At 37.7% G+C, this 24,852-nt stretch overlaps 1 protein-coding gene across 1 annotated transcript in view; it reads left to right on the plus strand.

Annotated features, from left to right (window-relative positions):
• The first annotated feature begins 2,463 nt into the window (after window positions 1-2,463).
• Window positions 2,464-24,852, plus strand: part of map2k6 (mitogen-activated protein kinase kinase 6) — a 46,301-nt gene continuing 23,912 nt past the window's right edge. Inside the window, exon 1 of the mRNA XM_038274129.1 lies at window positions 2,464-2,840. Within this exon, the coding sequence (XP_038130057.1) occupies window positions 2,750-2,840 (91 nt within the window). The 5' untranslated portion in view covers window positions 2,464-2,749. The remainder of the gene's footprint in view (window positions 2,841-24,852) is intronic.

A 24,852-nucleotide genomic window follows, 5' to 3' on the forward strand; every position in this document is an offset into this window, starting at 1 on the left:
AAAAAAAAAATTGGAAACATCTTTATGACCAAAAAAAGAATAACTCAGCTTGATTAGAAAATTTAGCTTTTTTTTTAACTATCTTTACCCACAAGAAGAACTTAATATATTTATAAATATATTATAAATATATTATCAATTTATCAATATACTTAATAATAATATAAAATGTCAAATTTCATTAATTACATAAATAAAAGATAAAAACAAAACAAAAAGTATACTCATTTTAAATTTTGGCCAATAGTGTATTAACATTTTTTATTTTCTATTCTAAATACACAGATGCCATTTTATTTATTTGTACTTTATTTTCCTAGCAACCTTTTTTGATATATAAAAATAAAATTTAATGTTACATAAAAAAAAAACAACTCATCAAAATTTTAGATAAGGGTTATCATTCGCTACTGAGACTTAAAGATTTGATCTTTCTTCTTATTTTTTTAAAATAATTTAGTTTGAATAATAATAATAACAGATTTGTCATTTTTTTTCATTTATTTATGATCTTTTTATAAATAGATATAGTACTTATAACCAAACAATGAATAAAGAGATAAACTGTAGCAGAAGGTACCTGTGTAGGAATATAGAATGGGATTTTTTCTCCCCCAGCAATTTTAAGTAAAAACATTAAAAGCACCTTTTGCACATTTAACTTTGATCACAGAAATCAATATAATTTAAAAGTAAACATTAAATTATATAAACTAAGCCTAAAATAGATGCTGTCAAGGTAATCTTGTTCTTGTCAAAGTTGATGAGCAGATATTATAGTTAGGTTATTATTATTAGATTTGGACCCTTTACTACTGAATTTGTTCTTTTTTTTATCCAAAACTTTATTGAAAAGTTACAAATAACAAAACATTGATAAAAAAATATCACAACATATAGAATAGTATCTCCAAAATAAGTGTTCAATCCTCAATTTGTTCTTGTAAAGGCTATAATTCGCTTCATGGCGTCATTGCTCAAATATGGTGAAGGGCGGGGCTTAAGCGGGTTCACATATTTGTCATTTAAAGGTACACTATGCAACCGGTGTTGATTTTCCAGTGAGGCTCCCTCCAGAGGGCGAAAGTAAAAGTGCACTGTCGTAAATATGCACAGCTGTTCTCCTGGTTTCTCCGTCAAGCCAGACGCGGTTGTTTTGAGCTTAGCAGCGAATGACTAACGCTGCGTTCACACTGGACGTAGTTGGCGCGACAGAAGCAGCGAGTTTACATGCAAAGTCAATGGTTGACGCGTGTCAAGGCGCAGCAAAAGGTCCCGCGGCGCGTTTTGAGCACCAGGCGCAGCACGTCTGAGCAGCTGAAGCAGCGCGTCGGGTGCGTTTAACGCAGAGAGAGAGACACAGCGCTGATGATCTCTCCTCTTAAACAGTTTATTGACGCCTAAATTAACTTAAAATGCAGAAATCTGCCGGCAGAATATGCAGTTTGGATTATTTAGATGAAAAACACCTACCAGCTGCCACGGTGAACCGCTGCTGATGAAGGGATCCCTACTGTCGGCGCATCCCTGGTATGTGGGGGTCTGAGCGGCTCCGACAGAAAAAATATTGAAGGCAGGATAATAATCTGAATGAACTGACTGCACTGATTACGTTTTCAGGTGTATTTTCTCACTTAAACACATATTAAAACTACTTTATTCCCACTGATCACAGCAAATATAGCTGCAAGGCAGAGAAAGGATAGTGAAGCTCCGCCCAACATGCCTCAGACACAGCCGGAGCAGCAAAGCTGCTTCAGCCTCGCGTCAGAACTAACTGGTACAAGCAGCAAAAAGGAAGCAGCAGACGCGATTTTGCTGCTTTTGCTGCGTGAACGTAGCATAACTGCACAAAGATCGCCACTGTGCTAGCAACGAGAATGCTTTTAACTGGGGGCGTGTAGCAGTTCTCGCCGTAAAGCAAGACTGACTCTCACAAGACTTCTGAGCCTGTGGGTGCGGGTCGGTGCTCCTGCAGTTGCAAGTGCGGTATTTCCCCCACAGACCACCAGGGCGGCCGAGAATACCTTTGTTCAACCTGAAATGACTCATTTAATCATCCAAAACGCTATGGAACACATTAATTAACTGAAAAATGTTGCATAGTGTCCCTTTAAAGGGTGACATTTTCACATTTTCAATTTCGTTTTTCTCTAATCTCAAGAGTGAAGATATATAGATAGTTATGAATGTAAATTTTAAGCAGTAAATATCATATAATTTAAAACTGTTGCTCAATTTTTATTTTTTGTTTTTATTTTTATAAACTATATTTTATTTTCAAAAAAAAAATCAAATTTAAAAATGGAAATTAAATATCGTTATTTAGATTTTTTTCTTTTGTTTTAAGACATGTTAGGGCGTTAAGATTGTTTTAGATTGTAGTAAAACTTGATTGTTGTGTCATTAAAAGCTTCGCGCCGTTTTATTTTCTCGACTCAATTTCCCATAATCCTTTTCGACGCAAAGCAGGAAGAACGTCGTCTCGCAGGGGCTCACTCTGATCCAAGTTAGGAGCTTTCAGCTGCCAGCCTTGGCTCATCATGTAAGTGCTGCGGAGAATTCTTTGCAGCGCATTTGCAAAATTATCCGTTTTCCCGACGACCGCGCGGGCTGTGCATCCGTACCCGCGCGCCGTGCACGGACACGCACGCCTCGGACCCAACAAGCCTCCAAGTGCATGAAGATCGAGGCTTGTATTTTGCATCTTTGTTGCAAAGCAAGCCGCTAAAGCTCCAGTACGAGGGCGATGGAGGGAGGAAGCGAGAAAGAAGGCAAAGTCTTTTGTGCTTCCCCTCCCCCTCATCAAAGCAGAGGGGAAATGCCTCAGCCAAAGGGAGGTAAGAACATGAAGCTGATATGTGCAAAACTAGCCTCATGCGATCACAGCTGCACGGACTGCAACGTGCACGGCTGTAGCCCGAGCACGGCCGGTGCATTTTAAAGTTACAAGGCTTAGGAGGGTCAGTTGCATTTCCTGTTTGAGATCTTCCCCTTTGCACAGTTCCTGGTAAGACGATGCTGTGTGCTCTCATACTGACGCTAATAGCAGTGCACAGCCAGGGGATGTTGGGCATAGTCACGAGAAAAGACAAGGAGTCAAGTAGTCACTTTTTAATCAACTCCGCACGAGTTGATGCCACTGCTCAAGGTAAATCCTAAGTGCTATGTCATGCCCAGGGCCAAAAGTGTGCAGCTTTGTTGCAGGAGAGTGGCACAACCTGCAGCTGTCAGTGTTCAGATTTTTTTTTCCTGCAATTCTTCAAGACAAAATAGAAAAAAAGATCTATAAATAGAAAGTTGGCTTTAAGGAGGTGGAGAGCCGAAGAGCTGCACAGTCTGTTAAAAGTCTGCAAGGGAAAGGGTGTCAGCTGCTGTGTTTTTCCAGGATACTGGATATGAGTGAAACACCTGGGAGTGCACTGATGTGCAGCATGCTTGTCACACTTTGACCCCAAACTCTTACAGCTTTCAGCAGCTACAGGCCCCCAGACTCTCAGCTCTATGGGACCTTCAGTGCAGACAGTTTGCATGTAGCTCTTAGGGGGGGAAACAGCTGCAGTAAATGCTGCTCAAGTTTTTTTTTCCGTCTTCCTCCCCTCTGTGTTTTCCCAGAAGTCCAAAGTGAGGCTGGTTTATTGCACAACATGCAGAGCGCACACAGAAAACACTGACTGCAACCTAGAGGGGGGGTTGTACAGGTAGGAGAGAGAAAGTCCCAGATGGTCAGGGCCTGTTTATCAGCTGCAGTCAAGTGTCCACCCGCCTACACAGAGGAACTGTCTTGTTGCAACCAGCTCATCCTGTGATGAATAATGCACACGTTTTATTTATGTTTTGTACATGAATGAGTCGGTCAGGGGCTTTCCTGAGAACAGAAGTGGGTTTCGGTTGTCACTTTGCTGACGTCGTACCGTGCATGAGGCCCCTGAGCCGCCTAATCTATCTTTACAGATTTTTCTTTCATTTCAGATTTTGTTTGCAGAGATCTAAAAGAGAACAAAATGGTGCTGGCACTGGAAAAAATGCTTCCAATGATCACCTTAGGGCCAAACAGCTGCAGAGACATTATCAGTGCTTTGCAAAGAGTAGTTATGAGTAAAATATACAAAAAATAGATTTGTTTTCTGCAGCTCCTCCAGTGTGAGCTATTTCAAATAAAAAGTAACTTGATTTGGAAATCTGGAATTAAAAAAATTTTTTTTTTTGCCTTTGTAAGTCACTTCGTGGTTATTTATTCCGGCTGGAGGGCAGCACGTTGGTGTGGTGGTTGGCCCCATCGCCTAACAACCAGGACCTTTCTGTGTGGAGTTTGCATGTTCTCCCTGTGTCTGTGTTGGTTCTCTCTGGGTTCTCCCGCTTCCCACAGTCCAAAAAAATGCATTTTAGGTTGATTGGACATTTTAAGAGTAAGTTTGCGTGATTGTTTTTGCATGTTTCTGTGTGGCCCTGCAATGGACTGTTGGACCGTCCAGGGTGTGCCCACTGATCTCTATTTATTTTCTGGATCTCTGTGTCACTACCTGATCCGTACCGGAAGCACGATCGGTGCCATTGGCTCATTTGTAAATGTGCAACCGGATATACATCCGGGTCTACCTTGATTTTAATTTGTAAAAAAAAAATGTAATTACATTTTTCCCTCCTTAAAAATAGTAACCATACTAAACTATAATGTGTTAAAGGTGAATAATGACAAAATAAATGAATTAAAATCCTTTCTGTTTTATCGGTCATCTGTGCCCGATCTGTGTCGGAAATAGAATCCTACGCTACTTCCGGGAGCACATTTTTTCTGCTTTGTATTTGAGCATAAATCTAGTCTTTTCAAGTTTCATTTTTTCCATTCATGTTAACCTTATGATATATAGTGCATAATCTAAAGAAAGACACAATTAAAATCCAGGTAAACATGGTTTAATCATAATTTGCTGGACTACTCTGAGCATGTCCGATGATGACGTCAGACAAGCACTTTAACGGAGAAAATATAAAAAGCATCAAATTCTCCATATATAGCCCATGCACGTTTTTTTTCTTATGCACATCCTTCTTTGACTATTTGAGCTGATGTAATGAGTACATTAGTCTATGGTGAGATCAATAAAGTCAATCAATCCATATCCAGAGAATAAATGGAGATCAGTGGATGTACCTCACCTTAAGACCGTTGACTACTGCAATAGGCTTCAGTCCCCCCCGTGACCCCTTTAGGGAATAGGCGATTACGTTGATGGATGGATGGATGGATGGATGGATGGATGGATAATCTGGCTAGTAAAGAAGAAGAGTAGCAAATCGTAGTGCTGATATGTTGCAGTTTGCCCCACCTTCTACTCGACGTTGATTTAAAAGCTGGCGCCAAGCGCACAAAATATAGAGAACATTGCATCAAAAATAAAACTAGATGAAGAGCTAAAGCTATTTTTAATTGCTTTAAATAAATATTCTTTTACAGGACCTTTTGTCGCAGTTAGTATGATTTAATTTGTTGGTACCATGATCCATTAATCCACCCTCTTCCCTGTATAGTCATGGGAGTGCAGTTGCGTATTTTGATCAGTTAATTTGAAGGGAGACTTCACAGGCCAGGGATCCATAGTCTGTTTAATATATTTGGTAATGGTTTATGCTTAAAGAAGGAAAAAGTTCTGCAAAATCATTAGGAGTTTCTTCTGTGTCTTTAGGTAAACTATTTTTAGTAAATTTAAGTGATACGTACGAGTCAGTCACTTCTTTTCCTGTGATGTTTTTATCCCGGCTGTTATAAAAGGAACAATTCTATAGGCCTTAAAATCAACAGCCTTATTATTATTATATAGAAAGTTTGCCATTGATTTGTTTGCATATTATTAATCAATCTAATGCAATCATTTACAACTCATTCAGCTTAGGGAAACTTTTTTTATTTATTTTTTTAATAAAAAAGATATAATTAAATCACCTGTACATTCTCACCCAGTATGATTAAAGCGTATCTTAAAGACGACGAGGTAGTTTGATATTTTCATTCTGCTTAAATGTAATTAGATTATTTAATTGATGTGGATCTATGTCTTGTCACCTTAGTATTTTATTCTTGGAAAAACAGTAAGCGGTTTTGTAGGGAAACAAGGCAATCCCTTGTAAAGCCTGTAAAGCGATGACAGCATTTTAAAAGTAAGACTCCTGAGCAGAGGTAGCATTAGACTTTTTTTGTCTGTCAATTTAACTGAAAAGGTCAGGGGATTTCCATCTCACTTTTTAAAATCTTTATCACTATTATTTCTGATAATTGGACTTTCTGAAGCATTTATTTTCATTATTTCAATTAATATCCAGTTGGGCTGAAATTATTAATCGAATTACGGTAACGGATTACTGAAATAACTGTCAACTAATTTAGCAAATCCATATTATTGTGAACTGGAGTATAGAGACTCTAAAACAGGATTTTTCAGTAAAACTATTAAATATCAGAACAGCTTGCCATAGATGACGTTACTGTGAAATTATTACAGAATTTTTAGGGTCCGTCAATATTCTCTATCCAGAACTCCTCAAGTGCAAAAGTTTTAGTTTCACCTGGTTTAAATTCTATAAAAATTTTCCTTTAAGCAACCTTTTGCTATTAGATTATTAGTTGATTATTTAAAAAAATAATCGACAGCTTAATCGATTAGCAAAATGATTAGTTACAGCCCAAATATTCAGTCTGAACAAGCTGAATAGAGAACCTCAGATTAATTTCTCTGTAGTCACAAAATAAACTATGAATGTGTTCATGGTAACAATATAAAGATATTATGAAAAAAAGGATGGCACTGAAAGAAAAACGGATAACCTGCTGTGGCCTAAACACATGGTCTCACAGCTTCCTCCTGCTCTGCATGGACCTGAATAGTGCAATGACTTGTGCATATTTAAATGTCTGAAGTTGCATTTTGTCATCTTTTTTGGGACTTTTGCCTTGGACACTCACTGTTTTTGTTTTTTATACTGTTCTGGAGGCTGAATCTGCGCTCTGCCGCCAAACTGTAGACTAGAATTAAAGCACTACTTCGACCAAAGTTTTAAAATATCTGAAAATTTCTCCAAGTGAAGTGATCAGAAGTTGGCAAAACTCTAAATAAGAAACTTCCTGATCCGACAAGGGCTCCATCCAAATTGTGCAGAATGGTAAGGACACTAATGCTTGGTTTATGCCTGATGTGTTCACGAGATCCGGCCAGAAAGGGGGGAAATGCAATACAGTATAAATGCTGCATATGTTGTGACGAATGGCTCATTTTCCATGCGGATTATACAGTAGTCAAGCATAATTGCCGCTGTAATTCCATTAAATACTTTTTGTTGGAGAAAAAACACCACCAAAAAATTAAACTCTGAGCCACTAGTACAAAAAAAGGGTTGAAATAAAATTCTACATGCAGCTATAATCAGCTTCATTGGCTTCATCAAAAAAAAAAAAAAAAAATGGATAAGGGCCAAATAGTACAGACTTGCTTGTCTTTATTAGGGCTGAGACAATTATTGTATAATTATATATATTAATTATCCTGATAAATAATCATCAACTAATTTAGTAATTGATTAATTGTTTACTGGAATATAGAGACTCTAAAACATGCCTTTAGCTGATAGAGGAACCCACTTAGAGCAGTAATTATATCGAAATTGTTTAAAAATATTAACATGTTAATTTAAGATAACAAAAACCTATTTGTCTGTGAATATGCTCTATCCAGAACTCCTCAAGTTGAAAAGTTTTAGCTTCATCTTATTTGATTTTGCAAAAAGTCTTCTATAAGGAACCTTTTTAAAATAATCGATTTGCAAAATAATCGTTAATTGCAGCCTTAGTTTTTATTGTTGCCATGTAGCTGTAATGTAAAAAACTATCTTTTTTCCTTTATCTACATGAGGTAACTTAAACTGGTCTTTTTTTTTTACATTTTTGCCTTCTTGAATGTTTTTTTGTTTTTTTTCCCGGGAACCTTTTACTTTTCCATACTTTGCATTATGCTTCAATTGTCAGGTCAAAGATGCAGGATTCCCACACAGTCTTTAAAAAAAAGAACCTGGAATTTTGTATGGAAGATTGTATTACTTTCCAGGCCTGGATTATTATGAAAAACATGAACCAAATGCGGTTCAGAAACTTTACTTATTTTTCGTTCTCTATATGAGATGCTTACTATATGGTGCTGGATAAGTATTGTGCAGATTTTACACAGTTTTATATTTCAAGTTACATTTTCAACCTTGAGAGAAAAAGAAGACTGCAAATAAAAAGATTTATTGAGATAAGGAAATGCCAGTCTTTGGCGCTCAAACCCCGGCAGAGGGTGTAGGTGCTGAATTTTGTTAGAGACTTCTTTCCCCCTCTGACACTGGTGGTTGAATGGAGGCTGGAGAACGACAGCAGCCGAAGAGAGGCCAGTGGGTTGCAGTTCGGCTGAAATAGTAGACAATCGTTGGTGACGGAAGTAGAACGATGACTCTTGAACAATGATACTATTAAATGTTAATAAAAAAAAAACAGGAAATTTGAATCTGGAAAATGTGCACATACCGTACTCTGAAGACTGTTGCTCAAAGATGAATCTGTTGTGCGATTGTTTTTTTTATGTTATTTCTAAATTTATTTTAGTTTTTTTTTTTTTTATATATAAATCAGTAGAGGTTCTGCCATAGTTATGACTCGGATAAAACTGTCTTCACAAGAGCTTTACATCAAGCTGCTCCCATCTGCTTTTGCAATCTCCCGTTTTGGAACCTCTTGAGGCTTAAAAAGCAGCAGGCCCCATTTGTTCATTCAAGGCTTTCTAAGTTTTTGGGAAGCCAACATGTAGTTTTAGTACCACAGAAGGAAAACATGCACATTGAACCGAAGTCTCCATAGCTGAATGGCTGATTTGTGTTCAGCAGATTTATGAGTTACCTCATGGCTCACCTGAATGACAGTTTCACTGCTGTTTTAAAGTATTTTCTGACTAAATAGAAGGGGTAACTTCTCTTTTTAAACGTCTTCCTTGTGTCTTTGCTTTTCACCAATGGGAAATAACTTCAAGATTCAATGCTATCAGCTGAGCGCCTCATCTCTTCTGTCAATGGAAGGTAGAATACAAAGCTTTAGGCTTGCTGCAAAAGAAGAGTGGATAGTGACACTATGTCAGATAAGCTGACAGCAAAAAACTGTAGATTTTTAAAAAGTGTGCATAACTCCAGTGTTGTTTTTGACACACCTTGACGATTTAAAGCAGCGTATGCCTGACCTATGGAAAATTTGGCAAAACCGCTGGCATTCGTTGGATAAGTTATGGGTAGGTTTTGCATAAGTTATGAGCACGCTGAAACATGCTGGCACACGTCGACATACGGCGAATTTGTCTAGAAATTTTGAACATGCTTAAAATTCCCTAACGTACGCCAGTGTATGCCATACATGGATAATAAGTTACGGGTAAGTTATCTGATCGTTGACATACATTAAGGGTGGGTTACCGATAAGTCGTGGTGTCCAGCTTATCCAAAACCTATGAGTAACTTCTCCTCCTGACTGCATTCCCATCATGGACTACTATTATTTGTCTTATTCACATTTTTAGTAATTAAATTATGTGATAGTTTTAGTCGGTTTTAGTTTTGGTCTAAAAAAGTTTACAAAAGTTAACAAAAAATTTAAAATCTTGAATAACATCAGATTCTTTACCAGACTGACAGCTCTAACCTAGATACTACAATTGCTGGGTAAAAATCTGTGATTTATGAAATTCCAATAAACTTTTTTTGAAATTAATGTTTAATGAAATATTGAATGCAAACAAGGAAAATGTTTTAATGACAATTAAAGGAAACATTTATATCATATTTGAATAGATAGAAACTAGAACTATGAGAAAGAAATATTTAGTGATTTATGCACCTTTTCATCTGGCTCTTTATCCAAAAATAAACAATATGCATAGAAATATTTGGTTTGGATATAACATAGGGATTCTGTTTTGTTAGAAATTAAAGAAGTTTTAGTATCACCTCTTGTGAGCTAGTAGAAATAAAATCTTGATAGTTAGACTGAGGGATTTTTACGCTTGGCGGAGGATGATCAGCCACATATAGTTTATTTTGTAGCGAGAGCAGGAAGAGCCACACTGCGGAAAGCGAACCATCAGCGTGGAGGGAGAGAAGCGCAGACTCTGAGCTAAGACGCATTTCTGCACAAGCACAGCTGGAAGAGCAGTTTGTCTCGCAGTTTGTCTCACGTTTTCGTCAACAAAGATCAATGTTTAGCTCATCAGTTCTGATCGTCATGGGAAAAAAGGAGCGTCAATAAGGTTATTATGTCATCCTCATCGTTGACGAAAACAACAATGCGCACCTCTTGAACTTTTTTCTGATTTTTGTCACACTGCAACTATAAACTATTCATTTTGATGACATCATATGTGATTCCGTAAAAATTCAAAAAATATCCACTGGACTTGGTTTTCAAGATTTGAAGACGTTTCGCCACCTCTCCAGGAAGCTTTCTCAATTCAAATGAATTGAGAAAGCTTCATTTGATTTGAAACTCATTTCATTTGAAACTCATTTGAATTGAGAAAGCTTCATTTGATTTGAAACTCATTTCATTTGAAACTCATTTGAATTGAGAAAGCTTCCTGGAGAGGTGGCGAAACGTCTTCAAATCTTGAAAACCAAGTCCAGTGGATATTTTTTGAATTTTTACGGAATGACTATGACCTGGATGACTGAGAACCTTCATCAACATCATATGTGATAGACTAACATAAAGTAGAAGACCAAATCTAACGTTGAAGAGCAATTGATTCAGGGTTTTCAAAAGCTTTTGCAATTCAAATAAAAACTCTAAGTTGGTTAAGTTGGTGCTTTTTAAAATAACATTTTGCTGCTGTTTTTTGTATTAAGCCACAAAACAAATATTTTATCTTTGTTTAGCCTAGAAAATGCTTTTATTCTTTCTAAGAAATTTGCAGGTTGATTTTTAAAACCTAAAAATAGAAGAAAACCATGCTTCTTTAGCTCTAAAAACATTTTTACCTTTCAAGTATAAAACTTGATGAGTTATATTTCAATAGGTCACATATAGATGTACTTTTGTAACTTTTTATTGAAGCCCTAAAGTACTAATACCCCTGGCAGACTTAGTTCAAACAATGTTTGACTTAAACCAAAGACATTTTTTTTGCCTAAAAAGACATAAGGCTGATATATCTCAAAACACAAAATAAGATAAAGGAATTTGGGGGCGGGGGGGTTTATTTATCTTCTACTTAAAAATAGTAGATGGAACATAAGCAGTGGAAAAACAGTTCTTGGAATTACAGCACTCGAGCTCTTCCTACAATTCCTGACCATGTTTTTTTAGTTTCTTTTGTTATTTTGAGGGTTTTTTCTTTCTGCCTTCTGCTGCAGCCCAAGTCTTGCACAATCACCCCATTAGGCTAGCAAGGTCTGTTGTTTTCACTAAATTTGCTGTTCCGATGGCCGTTTAGTGCACAGTAGTTCATATTATCAACGACATCAAGAAAAGAAATGGCTTATTACTTTAGCACTTGATTGCAGAGGGCAAAACGATTTCTCTTCGACAGCCTGGTGTGTAAAGAAGAGGGAGATGAATTCAGGTGCTGTTGGGGTTGGCAGCTGGTTTCAGATTCTTGTTAGGATGAAAATGAGGGTGAGGATCGGGGGAGGTGGGGTGTTACATCTTGCCAGACAAGTTAAGAGATGCAAATTGAGCGACGTCCTCGTGTAGCGGCAACAAGCATTTATCATTCAGATATGAATGAGGATATGTGACAATGCTGCTTTACTTTGGTTCCCTCTTTCTTCCTGCACAAATCTGCAGTTTTGGAGCGTATTTTTAGATCTTTCTTAAGAGACTGGCTGGATTATTCTGTAATAGTTTGCACATTTTTTTAAATGATAAGGGAGAGATACAGGTTTCTTCTATCCGTTCATCAATCTATCAACCCATGAGTCCTTTTTGGATCCATCCTCAATCCGTCAGTCTGTTTATCAAAAACGAGTCTATCCATCCATCTGAAAAAAGAAAGAAACTAAATGAAAGATGTTTGTTTAAAAGCGACTGAGATTGGGTCGGCGTGGTTTTCCTCCCACGTTTGCAGACCCAGGATTAACCTCCGACTCAGCGCTGACTTGCTTTTCTGACCCCAACTAGTGCGGCTGGGAACCAGGGGTTAAATTAGGCAAAAATAAATAAAAAACGTACAGCGTGCTTCCAGCCTAGGGTGCTTCAAAATACTTAATTGATGTTAACAGAAAAAATAACAAAAATGAGCATTTGGAAAGATTATGTTCTGTTGTTACGGAAGAAGATGCAACCTAAACTAGACACAAACACGAGTGTCTGTTGATTTTGAAGCAGCCGTCTGAATGAGTGAGTAAGCTATAATTTCGGGCTGCAGTGAAGTGACTCAGTCTGTGAAGTGTTTTTCCTGTAAAGGATGGTTTGTTGATCATAATAAAAAAAAACCCTCTGTATTTCTCACACCTTCATAAATTGATCAATGAAATGTCTCTTAGTTTTTCCATTAGAGGCTGGTTGGACAAAGGTGATGGCTTTGAAATGAGTTAGACTTGGTAGACTTTTAGAGAATTAAAAGAAGAAAAAAAAAGACTAAGCTATTGTTTTCAGGACAAGGTTGTATTTTTAAGCAAAAGTTGCCAATTTGTGCAGGAAAATCATAAATGTGATTCAAACTAAATGGATCAGGAGTAGTTTTCAGGTTCTACTTCTGATATTTTACTATATATATTGCATTAATAGAATGCTTTTATCTTAGTGGTTTTAGGTCCACAGCTAAAATGTGTGGTGCAGCAAATGGTCTGTACATGGCACTACAGTGACAAAAAGGGCTTCTTTATTATTTTTTATATTTATATGCTTATATATTTATTCAATGTTTGCATAAAAAATAAAAACCTTTGAATTTAACTTGCACATGTAATTACATAAGTAATTTTGCAGGTGCCTCTCACCCAGCCCCTTGGTCTCTCAAAACAACCATTTTAAATCTAAAATAAAAATCAAATCATCTTTCTTGCATTCAGCAGAACCCTCTGCATCCGTCCTGCTAATAGGACTCCACTGGAACTGTCAGTGGAGCCAATGACAACACGATTCCCAAAAGAGCATTCAGCAGCTGTAACCTAACGAAGCTGCCATCTTTGGAAGTGTAGATTATCTCACAGACTGCCAGAGCGGTCGAAGGGGGGCAAACAGCCGAGGGAGCTGGCTGGAGTTATTTTCAAATCCTGCTCTGCCAATAGCCTCCCTCCCCTCTGCCTTCTTGTCTCTTTACTGTCCCTTCTTGTCTCAGTGTTTGCAGTTTACTGCCCCTCTCTATCTGTGATTGATCCATCTTCCTCTTGCTCTGTGGAATTCCATTGAGAAGCTTTGGGATTGTTTGAATTCCAGCTAGGGTGCATGTGTGGGTTAGCAGCTGGCACCATGCATCCCCAGTCATCTGGGATCATTGTCCTGCCAGGACATAGCCTGCCCTCGCAGTGTGAGGCTTTCTGCCTATGTTTCTGCAACACAAATTGCCGTGCAAACCTTTATTGTTGGTGCCAGCTCCCGTCTTCTGCAGATTGACAAGCTCACAAGCATGAATGATCAGAACGATTGCATGCATGCACACTTCCTTGAAGGGTGTGGCAGAAATAAGAGGAATTATCTGCCTCAGCTGTTTCCTTCTGGCCGTCACTACTTGAGAAAAAGGATAGGTGCATTCTTTGCAGCAAAGCCAGCTTCTTACCTCCCTCATTGGTCCTGGTTTTGTTGGGAACAAGGAGTGTCCAAGTACAGGCATCTCCTGTGGCCTCCCTCTGGCATTTCTACTCATACTTACGCACATGTGCTGGAAATTACTTGGAATCATGTGTACTGCTGCTTTTAACTAACCCACACTGCCTGCCATGGTTTACTACTTTGATACTGCGTATAGAAGGATGAGCAAGAATAAGGAAAGAATTGTGCTTACCCGTTATGCTTTATAACCCAAAGAATGGCTGAATGGAGCTGCTTTTACTTGGAATCTAAATAAAGGAAATACTGTGCAGAATTGTAAAATAGATTGAAACTACTACCACAAAACAGAAATAGCACTTTCTCAGTTTTTATTGGATTATTAAAGTCAAACTTATAAAAAAAACTAGTTTTTTTTTTTTTTGCTGAGAAATGGAAATATTTGACAACTCTCCCTCTATAAATAGCAAACCTTAATCCTTCTTTTCTAAATGTTAAATGTTCTACTTTTAGTGTTTGATTAGTGCATTAATAAACTTAATGAACACTTGCATGCAAAGAAAATGAAATAAAATTCCATTAACCTTTTCAAAAATCAATTATAGGCTGTAATTTGCCTACTTAGTAAAATCTTACATAATGTTAAGATTTTTAAGGATTTTATTTTTTTAAATAATTTGATAACAAATAAATTTGTGTTACTCTGCAAAGCTGAAGATGGGAAACTACTAAACGTTGAAGGATCTTAACAAATTGAACTGAGCTGTTTCCTTGGTTTTCAAACTCTTTGACACTTTTTGCTGAGATGTGAAGTTATTACGGTGATGTGGTAAATTAGAGTATATTTATAGCTGAAATTACCTTGAGCATTTTTGGAGAGAGCTTTCTCTATAACCGACCAAACTTTAGTATCTTGATCAGACATCGAGACCGCTACTGGTTTTTCCTGCATTATTCCCTGTGAATAACTTATGCTACTAGAGATTTTCTGCCATTTTTATAACATAAAGCAATGACCCGGAAAATAACTTCAAGTATATTTGGAATAACAAGACGTTTCTTAGTGGTGAACTGCATATTGTATATGTGAGTGCATCCTACTGAAGCGATATTAGTTTTCTTTGGCAGCACTCTTCAGTTTGAATGTAGTTACTGAGTGAAGAGTATTATTTAAAAATTTATTTATTCTAAGGATCAACTGCATGTCTAAAATGAAATCAGAGGAAGCTCAGAAGGCGTGACAAGTAGTTTAAAAGGTAAATGTATTTTGTAAAACATGTCCTGACATGTCTGCAAATCTAGCTGAGCAGGGAGCGTGATTAAGCAAGATTTACAGTAGATAGTAAGGAGCCTAAACGCCTTCTAAGGCTTTGAATGTGTTGTAGTTGGTAATATTTGCTTTTTTAGAGTTGTAGTTAAAAATATGCTTTCTCCTTGCCACGCACAGAGACCAGTAATTATTGCCGAGCTAACCATGCTAATCTTAAATGTCAAAGACAACTTCAAAAAAAGGGTCAGCTGTGTACTTATGCTACATTCAGACCGCAGGCAGCAGATGCAGCAGAAGCAACTAGTTTACATGCAAAGTCGATGGTTGAAGAGCAGCAAGCAGCAGGAGCAGGGCGTCTGAGCAGCTGAAGCAGCGCGTCATGAGCTTCTGAGCATCTGAGGCGCAACATGCTACAAAAGCAGCAGCTGGAGTAGGAAAAACTGAACTTTTGCTGGTAGGGAGACAGACACAGCTCTATTGATGCAGAGAACTATGATCACTCCTCTGAAACAGTTTATTAACTCCTAAATTATCTTAAAATGTACAATCCTCCCGGCAAAATATGTTTAATTGTAAAATTCTGGTGCCTGCAGTTTGGATTACTTGAATGTAGAAACGCTTTCCAGTCGCTGCTAACAGGAGCGTAAAACTGCATAGAGGCGACCAGGCCAGAGGCCGCTGTTCAACGGGATTCCCAATGACAATGGCATCGCCGGTGTACGGGGGTCTGAGTTACTCGGACAGACAAACAATATTTGAAGGCAGGGTCACACTGTGGATGAACTGACTGCACAGATGAAGTTTTCAGGTGGACTTTCTCACATATATTAAACATATTAAAGCTACTTTTTACCCACTTATAAAAGCATATATAGCTGCCATTGTTACAGGCAAAGGAATGATGGGGAAGACCCACTTTTTGACTGCTCAAAAATGCAAAGTCAAAAAAAATGAAGCAGCGCCAGCATTTTTGCTGCTCCTGCTCCAGCTTTATGAAATGGGGCATTATCCTGCTGAAAGTAGCCATCAGAAGTTGGGTACATTGTGGTCATAAAGGGATGGACATGGTCAGCAACAATACTCAGGTAGGCTGTGGCGTTGCAACGATGCTCAATTGGTACCAAGGGGCCCAAAGAGTGCCAAGAAAATATTCCCCACACCATGACACCACCACCACCAGCCTGAACCGTTGATACAAGGCAGGATGGATCCATGCTTTCATGTTGTAGACGCCAAATTCTGACCCTACCATCCGAATGTCGCAGCAGAAATCGAGACTCATCAGACCAGGCAACGTTTTTCCAATCTTCTGTTGTCCAATTTCGATGAGCTTGTGCAAATTGTAGCCTCAGTTTCCTGTTCTTAGCTGAAAGGAGTGGCACCTGGTGTGGTCTTCTGCTGCTGTAGCCCATCTGCCTCACAGTTTGACGTACTGTGCGTTCAGAGATGCTCTTCTGCCCACCTTGGTTGTAACGGGTGGTTATTTGAGTCACTGTTGCACTTCTATAAGCTCGAACCAGTCTGGCCATTCTCCTCTGACCTCTGGCATCAACAAGGTATTTCCGCCCACAGAACTGCCGCTCACTGGATGTTTTTTTTCTTTTCGGACCATTCTCTGTAAACCCTAGAGATGGTTGTGCGTGAAAATCCCAGTATATCAGCAGTTTCTGAAATACTCAGACCAGCCCTTCTGGCACTAACAATCGTGCCACGTTCAAAGTCACTCAAATCACCTTTCTTCCCCATACTGATGCTCGGTTTGAACTGCAGGAGATTGTCTTGACCATGTCTACATGCCTAAATGCACTGAGTTGCCGCCATGTGATTGGCTGCTTAGAAAATAAGTGTTAACGAGCAGTTGGACAGTGTACCTAATAAAGTGGCCAGTGAGTGTATATATATATATATATATATATATATATATATATATATATATATATATATATATATTATCAACGCTTGTGATATTTATTTTGCCCTGTGATGGACTGGAGACCTGTCCAGGATGTACCCCGCCTCTCGCCCATTGACTGCTGGAGATAGGCACCAGCACACCTCGCGCCCCCACTTGGGATTAAGCGTGTCATAAAATGGATGGATGGATGGATATTTATTTTTTGTGATAGATTCTCGTTTTTGCCAAACGGAAGATTTACAAAAATGAGAATGTAAATCCATCTTATGAGTGATGTTCTAAGGTTAGTAGTTGAAAACAAATTAAACATAATATTTAAGAAAGGTAATGTTACCCAGGTTTTGCGTGTTGGAAATTGTCCCATCACAATGTTTAGGGTACGGTAATCTGATCAGAATTATTATTTTTTTGGTTTTATATAGTGATATTATCGTGTTTATATATTATATTTTCTCTGTAGTATCCCATCCTCTATATTTCTGCCCATTATTTTGTGCTAATTTAAGTACTTTTATATTTACATTAACATTTGTAACCCAATATTTGAGAGTTGATCAGGGTTTTGATGGTGGCTCTTTTAGGGATTCAATATTTTATGCAATTTGTTTTTAACAAAATCAAAACTACAGTAATTTGTTGTAAGCAGGAAAAACTCATAATTTATTAATTATACATAAAAACAGGAAAAATTAACAAATACTGAAATGTAATGTTATCCAAAATTTTAAACTGACTACACAGTTGACTTACTTCACAGTTCTATCATTACATAAACTTTATTGGACCATAAAATGAACAGGGAAAGATTATACCCAGGTATAAGGTCATTGTGCAAGCGGGTGTGATGTTGACTTAGTGGAGCCGTCATTTATCCCAGCAGCAGAGATCTGGAACACTCATTAGATTGACCTGCCTCGACAAATTGGTGTAACTCCAGAGAAAATATACTGCGCAGCAGAAATTACAGTGGAACAAGTCAAGCAGGAAATATATATTTTCTTAGGAAATAGAAATATATTTTAGAAACAAAATGGTTAACTTTAACAGCCTGTGTTTTAATAATTGGAGGTTACAAGATTAACATGACTGTTATTGTGAATGCATATGCTAAAAAAGCTGAATTTAATGGTGTCTAATTTATCTGCTGACGAATGAATTAGGGTGTTTTACTCTTACATAAATACCTCAAATCCCATTAAGTTAAATCACACCCGGCCAGCATTATTATAACCTCACTCAGCATTTTGATTGAGCTTTAAAATTCAGAGGTTTCCTGTGTCGACTATTAAGGTGGGAGTCAACACCATTTTAAGACTGAGAAAACTCTGTCCAGGACCCCAGGAATACAATCATGGCAACTATTGAATTTGGTCAGTAATTAAAAGGAATTTCTCTGAAGATGAAATTTTAAAAAATGTCTTCATCCCCAGATCTAGCTGTATAATTTCACCCAAAAAGCAGACAAGATGATGAAATAAGTAGTTGAAAGCCACCAGTATGTCATCACAGGAGCTGCAGTAGGCTCCTACTGCTGCAAAACTATGAGTGCATGTCTGTGTTATCAGAAAGAGACTGCAAGACTTTATATTAGACTGTCAGAGAGAATTTAAACAAACATCAGGACTACTGGAATAGTATTCCTCGTACAGATGAGTCTAGAATGTGATTATAAGAACCCCAGAAGGGAGGGCATGTTCGGTGTAAATGTCCGTATTTCCAGGAGCAGAACCAAATACCAAGTGGGTGGTTTGGAAGTGGTTTGGGAAAGCTTTGCTTTCTCAGCAGGAACTGGCCAGTTCACTGTCATAACATCTGCTATAATCCCTGCCACTCTTCATAGAATGCTTGAGAAAGAAACGGAAAAAAAAAAAAGATGAGAGCTGAAGCATAGGAGGCTCATGCAAATGATTACTCCACACATATCAGAACGACAATTGAGGGCATAGCTGGAGTAAAGAAATAGAAAGTCTCTGGTCTAGTCAAAGCCCAGATTCTAGCCCAATTGAAGCCTCTGTGTTGAGTTGAAACAAGGTGTTCATGCAAGAAACCCGTTCAAACACGCCTCAACTGAAAGAGAGGCATGGAGGAAACTAGGGCTGCAACTAACGATTATTTTGCAAATCGATTAATCTTAATTATTTTTTCAATTAATCGATAATCGGATAGTTAAAGGTTCCTTAAAGAAGATTTTTTGACAGATGAATTTTTTTTTTTGATCTCAAATTCAAAATATTTATATAATTTTTCACAATTTTGGTATAATTCCAGCTCTAAGAGAGTTTCTCTGTCAGCTAAAGCCATGTTTTAGAGTCTCTATACTCCAGTTAACGAATAATCGATTACTAGATTAGTTGAAGAATATTTCAATAATCGATTAATTACGATTAATCTGATTAATTGTTTCAGCTCTGGAGGAAACCTTTCTTAGACCAAGGACAAAAAGTTCTCACCAGAACTTTAGTCATAATTTTATTTTTGTGTCTAATGCTGCTGCTGCTGATGAATCCGGGCTGATTTGGTGACATTAATGTTTACTCAATATTAGGCAGAACATAAAAGGCTTGGTTGTTGGTTGTGTTAAGCTTATTTAAACCAACTGTTTGTATTAGAATAGCTTTATGTGAATGATTTTGACTCTCTATGAGCTAGGTTTCAGTTATTGTGACACCCGTGCTCTAACTGGAAGTAAAGTCTCTGAAATTGTCTTCCATCATTGCTTCATGTATTTTGAAACACAGAGCTGCTGCTTATTCCTTCCAGCCACACATTACATAATCCTCTGCCCCTCCGACCCCCACCACCTCTTCTCGCTTGCTGTTCTACACCTCGGCGCTCCTCCTGTCATTTCTGCTCACAGACTGGAGCTGCAGTCTTAACCAAAGCTCTGCAAACAAGGTGCTGCTGCTGTTAGTTTGGGCATGACGTTGCACACTTTGCATACGTATCTGCACTTACAGGGGTTATTTGTTTTGGGAAAACCTTTGTGCTGTCAGTGTTTTGTAGTGGTTTTGCAAGGTATTATTTGAGCAGAGGTCTTGAGAATGCAATGTTCTTTAGCTGCAAGGAACATGCCGCTTCTTGTCTTATGATGAGTGCAGCAGAAGCTTTTCTCAGACCATCTCATAAAGGAGGAAAATCTTTTCTGTCGCCTTGTTGTGAGCCAACAGCTGGCCTTTTGTTCATGCATTGTTTAGGTGAATGGTGTGGGGGGAAAAAAACTATGGTTTATGCATACAGCAGTCGATACTTGTTCTTCCTCTTAATATGGAACTTGTCAGACTTCTGCAGCCAAATGATTATTTTCACATAACAGGTGCTGATGCCTTTTTTTAAAAGTCAAAATAAATTTGTTGATATTTGGTATTCATTTATTTTTCAGGGATTTAGAGCTCCTCTTTTTATTTCCACTGAGATGAGATCATTTCCACTGCGATGAGATAACTTTAATTCTTTTTGCTTGGCTTGCATTTGATGTGTCTTTAGCAGCTTGAAGCCTTATTTAAAAAAGGAAGAAAAAGAATCACTTTTATTTTTGTCTTTTGTTAATAAGCGACAAACGTAAGCCGCTCTTTAACTGTAAATGGTCCGTGGCCTGTCAGTGTTCTGTTTATTTTGCACTCTGTCTCATGTTAACAGAAACTGTGTAAACTCTGTGACTGAATGAATACTTGCGTGTTTGTGTCTATAAATATCTACAGCATGATCTATTTTTATTTATATAGATACTTCAAAGCATGCATATATACCTGATAGCATTGAAAGACTATTCATACCCCATTACTTTTTTACATAATGTAATATAACCTGATTTAATAATTTATTTGTATGTGTGTGTTTGTGAGTGATCTACGGTGACAAACAATGGCATACTGTACTGATAAAGCGAAGAAAAAAGGATAGAGTTTTCTGCATTAGTTAAAACCTAAAAACTTTATTTCACAATATTAAAATATTGCAAATATATTTTTACTCTGATTGGTTAAAGTTGGGCTTACACTGCAATTTTTCTTGCGCTACTTGGGCCTACTTTCCAGTCGTGCCAGAATTTTTCGATCTGGCCTACTTTCGGCCTGATCGTGCATTGTGTAGTGTGCAGGGGGTAATGGGGGGTGATCGGCCTCTCATGACCACCTCATGATCAGGAACCGTGAGGTCGGGAGAAAATCAAAATTGTTTGATTTTCAATCGACCGTTGTCGGCAAATCGCTCAGTAGGCGTGCGCAAATAAGGATTCTTATTTTTCTTCCTCTCAGATGAAAACACAGAAGCATGGCGGGGGTGCAGGTGAAATGGACTTCTTTCATAATTGACAGACCGTAGTAGCCACGTTTGCTCAACCATGTCCTTACCTTTTCTTTTAAGGGCTTTCAGCACACAAAATTACACAAATTCCCATGGCAGCATGTTACCCTCTAGTCAGCTTCGTATTCCTCTCCTACTGTTTTGGCTCCTGGATAGACGAGTCCGAGTAGCCGAAGACGTACAGCGTGAGCAGGTAGATTGCATCAAAGCTTCGGGCTGAACATGCATTGTGAGCTGTGAACTCGCACTGTACGACAGTGTGAGTTGTAGCTGCGGCAACAATAGAAAAAAAACGCACAGTGTATGCCTGGCTTAAGAGATTTAATGGAAAACATCAATAAATATTGATTTCTTAGCCTTGCCAGATATAACTGTTGTTTTTCTTCCTGGACTTTGACCAGGCCATTTTATTTTAACCAATTAATTTTAAACTAAGCTATTCTATCACCTTTTCTTTGAGTTAATAGATATTAATTTTTATTTTTATTTGATTTTTTTTCTACTGGAATTTGAAACAAGTGAAATTAATTAAATGTAATTTTTTTTTATCAATCTATAAAGAGATACTTAAAGTTAATTAACATTTTTGAATAGACAGAGTTGTAGAATAAAAAAAGTCCATAATTGCACATTTTTAATTCTAAATGGCAAAAACGTAAAAAAAAAATATTACAAGCGATCTGTTTAATTTAAATGGATTTTTTTTATTATGATTTTAGAGATTTCTTTTTTATTACATTCATACATATATCATTCTTTCAGCAGACAGCATGTTTTAGAGTCTGTCCACCATTACTCTTGGTAACTTCAGTTAGATTCCCCTATTAGTTGACAATTATTTCTATGATCAGTTAGTTGCATTAAATCATTGTTGAGGTCCTAACATTTTTTTTATCTTTTTTTGACTTAGTTACTGTTCTGAGGTTTGCTTTTTAATAGATATTATTAGGTTTTAGAGCCTGTATAATGCTGTTTAAGTTAGATTATTAATAATTTAATGCAGAGATATTATAACACTTGACGAATTGATCAGATAATCTTAATCATAACCGCTGTGTCTCTTAGTAGATTCAGACAAATTTGAAAGCAATTTCTTAGCAATTAACATTTCCAGTGTTAATTATGAACTCTATTTCCATTGCAGTACATAATTACTTAATGTATCACTATTGAGTAATTATGCACTTCTTCATGTTGGTCTGCTGTACAAAATACATTAGAAATTTATGCTATTACAAAATTGCTAAACTTGAAAGGGTGTGAATACTTTATGAAAAACTTGACCTTTTTGTAATTTGAGATGCCTAAACAGTTGTTATAAAGTTTTAACCTGGAGGAAGAATACCTCACAGCACAGTGCCGTTAATGTAAAGTTTGTTTATGAAGATTGCACGAATATCACTGGGGTATGCACAACTGTGCTTGCTCTCTGCTTGTTTTCTGGTTTCCAGTATAAGGTGTTTTGGCAGTACAGGTTTCCAGTTTCTATTGTTGTCTGTGTAAATGCATGTAGGAGGGGCTCAAAGTGACATTTTCCAACAAAGCTGCTTTGGAAAGTGGAGACCAGGAGGCTGGCAGCATGAGGCCACCAGTGCAGGACTCCATAGCACGTCAGCGTCACACCCTGCACTGTCTGATAAAACCGGAACGCCACACTGTTGTGTGCATGTGCTGAAAACCTTCAGGAAAGCTCTCTGAAGGACAGGTCCATCCGCTACTGCTTTTGTTTGTATTTTCTCTCATGACAACGATGTGAGAAATTCCAGTTATTCCTCTGGAGCTGCTCCATGCTCTCTGAGGAGACACTCCTTCTCTGTTGCTTTAAATAGTGTGGAATGACGTCCGTTGCCTAGAGGTTTACAAACTTTTCCAAAGAGTTTCTGGATTAAAAAAGCTTCATTGTGAAAGATCCAAGTGTCAGTGCTGCATATGCATGCTTTTTTTTTATTATCAGCTTTGTGTGGCTCACAAAAAATCAGAAAAAAAGCAGTATTTATTCTTCATAATTACTGCTTATAATAGCAAACAAACATTTCCTCCTACTGGTTGGTGGATGCAGTGATAACTGTGTTTTCTTTTTATTTCCTGAATTCAAAATCTGATATAACTGAAACTATTTAGGCATTCCAGTCAAATGGGAACCATTGGGTGAATTAAATCAGGCACGTGGTCTGTGTTTTTCTTTACTCAACTTTGTTTTTTAACTCCATAATTTTGGATTTTACAAAATTTTATTTAAAATCAAAGCTGCTTATTAGGACTCACACAGAAGACTGTTTTAGTCTGCAAATATGAGTGTTTTAAAAGTTAAAGTCTCAGACATTACAGTGTGATTATTCATAAAAACAAAGAGACAAAAAACGCAAATAAAATATTGGTAAATCAGATATTTTAACTAATAACTGTATCGGTCTTGCTGTTTTTCAAAATATTGTAGAACTGACTTTTATTTTGAAATCCTTTCAGCCGTTAAACCAAGATTTATTTTGATTTCAGCGATGTTAGTCTTTTTAATGTTTTTAAGCTGTGTCGGGATTTTTTTTTTGTGTGATATTAGTTTTTGCTGTGTGGCTGTTTTTCTTTGATCATCTCTATTTTTATATAATTTATGAATGATAGAAGATATCTGGTCGTCTTTCAGGGTGACGTTAGCTAGTATGTTGTTACTTAAGAAAAAAAAATTAGATAGCTTTTGAAGTAATGCTGTTTGATATTAAAGTGTTAAAATAATGGAAGCTGTGTTGTTAGCTAATGAGTTTATTTTAAGAAATCCTCGAAGCCATGTAGTTTACTTTTTTTTATACAATTAGCTGTATTTGTAGGTTTTGGTGTAAAATAAAGTTTGATGTTAATATTTTATATCATGAAGTCTTTCATTCAGTCACTTTTTTAGTGTTTCTTGCAGCGTATAGACCGCTTTTTAATCGAAAAACATTATTATGTATTTTGTGGGCGGGGCATAGGAGGAGACAGAACAATTCAACTGAATAGTAGAAAAACATTACCTTGCAAGTTAAGCTTGTATCTTTGTTTTTGTCGCCTGTTTTGTCAGTATAGGTCTCGCTAGCTTCAAGAGCAGCCGGTAAACCTTAGATATCCATGTAGGTGGAAGGCAAAAATTATGATGCTTACACAATATTATTATCGGTGGTATATATGAAGACTATTTTCCTTACTGAAGAAAGGAAAATATGCTTAATAGCAGGTGTGGGCGGCTTCAGACCTGCCCTACAGGGCCCAGGGCCGATAGAAGCTATTTGAGCCCCACATGTCCGGATCCACCCCAGATCACTGGGACACAAGGAATGCAGACATAGAGATGGCAGCACCCACCATAGAAGGGTTGATAAGAGCACCTGGAGCCCGACCCCCAAAGGGGCCCAGTCCTGAGGGGCCCAACCCATATTGCCAAGGTTGGGGCAGGGAGCTCGATGTCTCTGCGACAGCCGGTAGACCTGGATGAGAGTCCAGGGGTCCGAGGCCAGGGGGTGCTCCAGCCCCCATTGTGGACCCCACAGGGTCAGTAGGCCTAAGCCTGGCCTGGCAGCCACCAGTAATGAGACAAAGCCCACCAAAGTACCCAACCTCACA

This window comes from Cyprinodon tularosa, unplaced genomic scaffold, assembly GCF_016077235.1.
Source record: "Cyprinodon tularosa strain WSP-4 unplaced genomic scaffold, ASM1607723v1 ctg90, whole genome shotgun sequence".
In the NCBI taxonomy this organism is placed as follows: domain Eukaryota; kingdom Metazoa; phylum Chordata; class Actinopteri; order Cyprinodontiformes; family Cyprinodontidae; genus Cyprinodon; species Cyprinodon tularosa.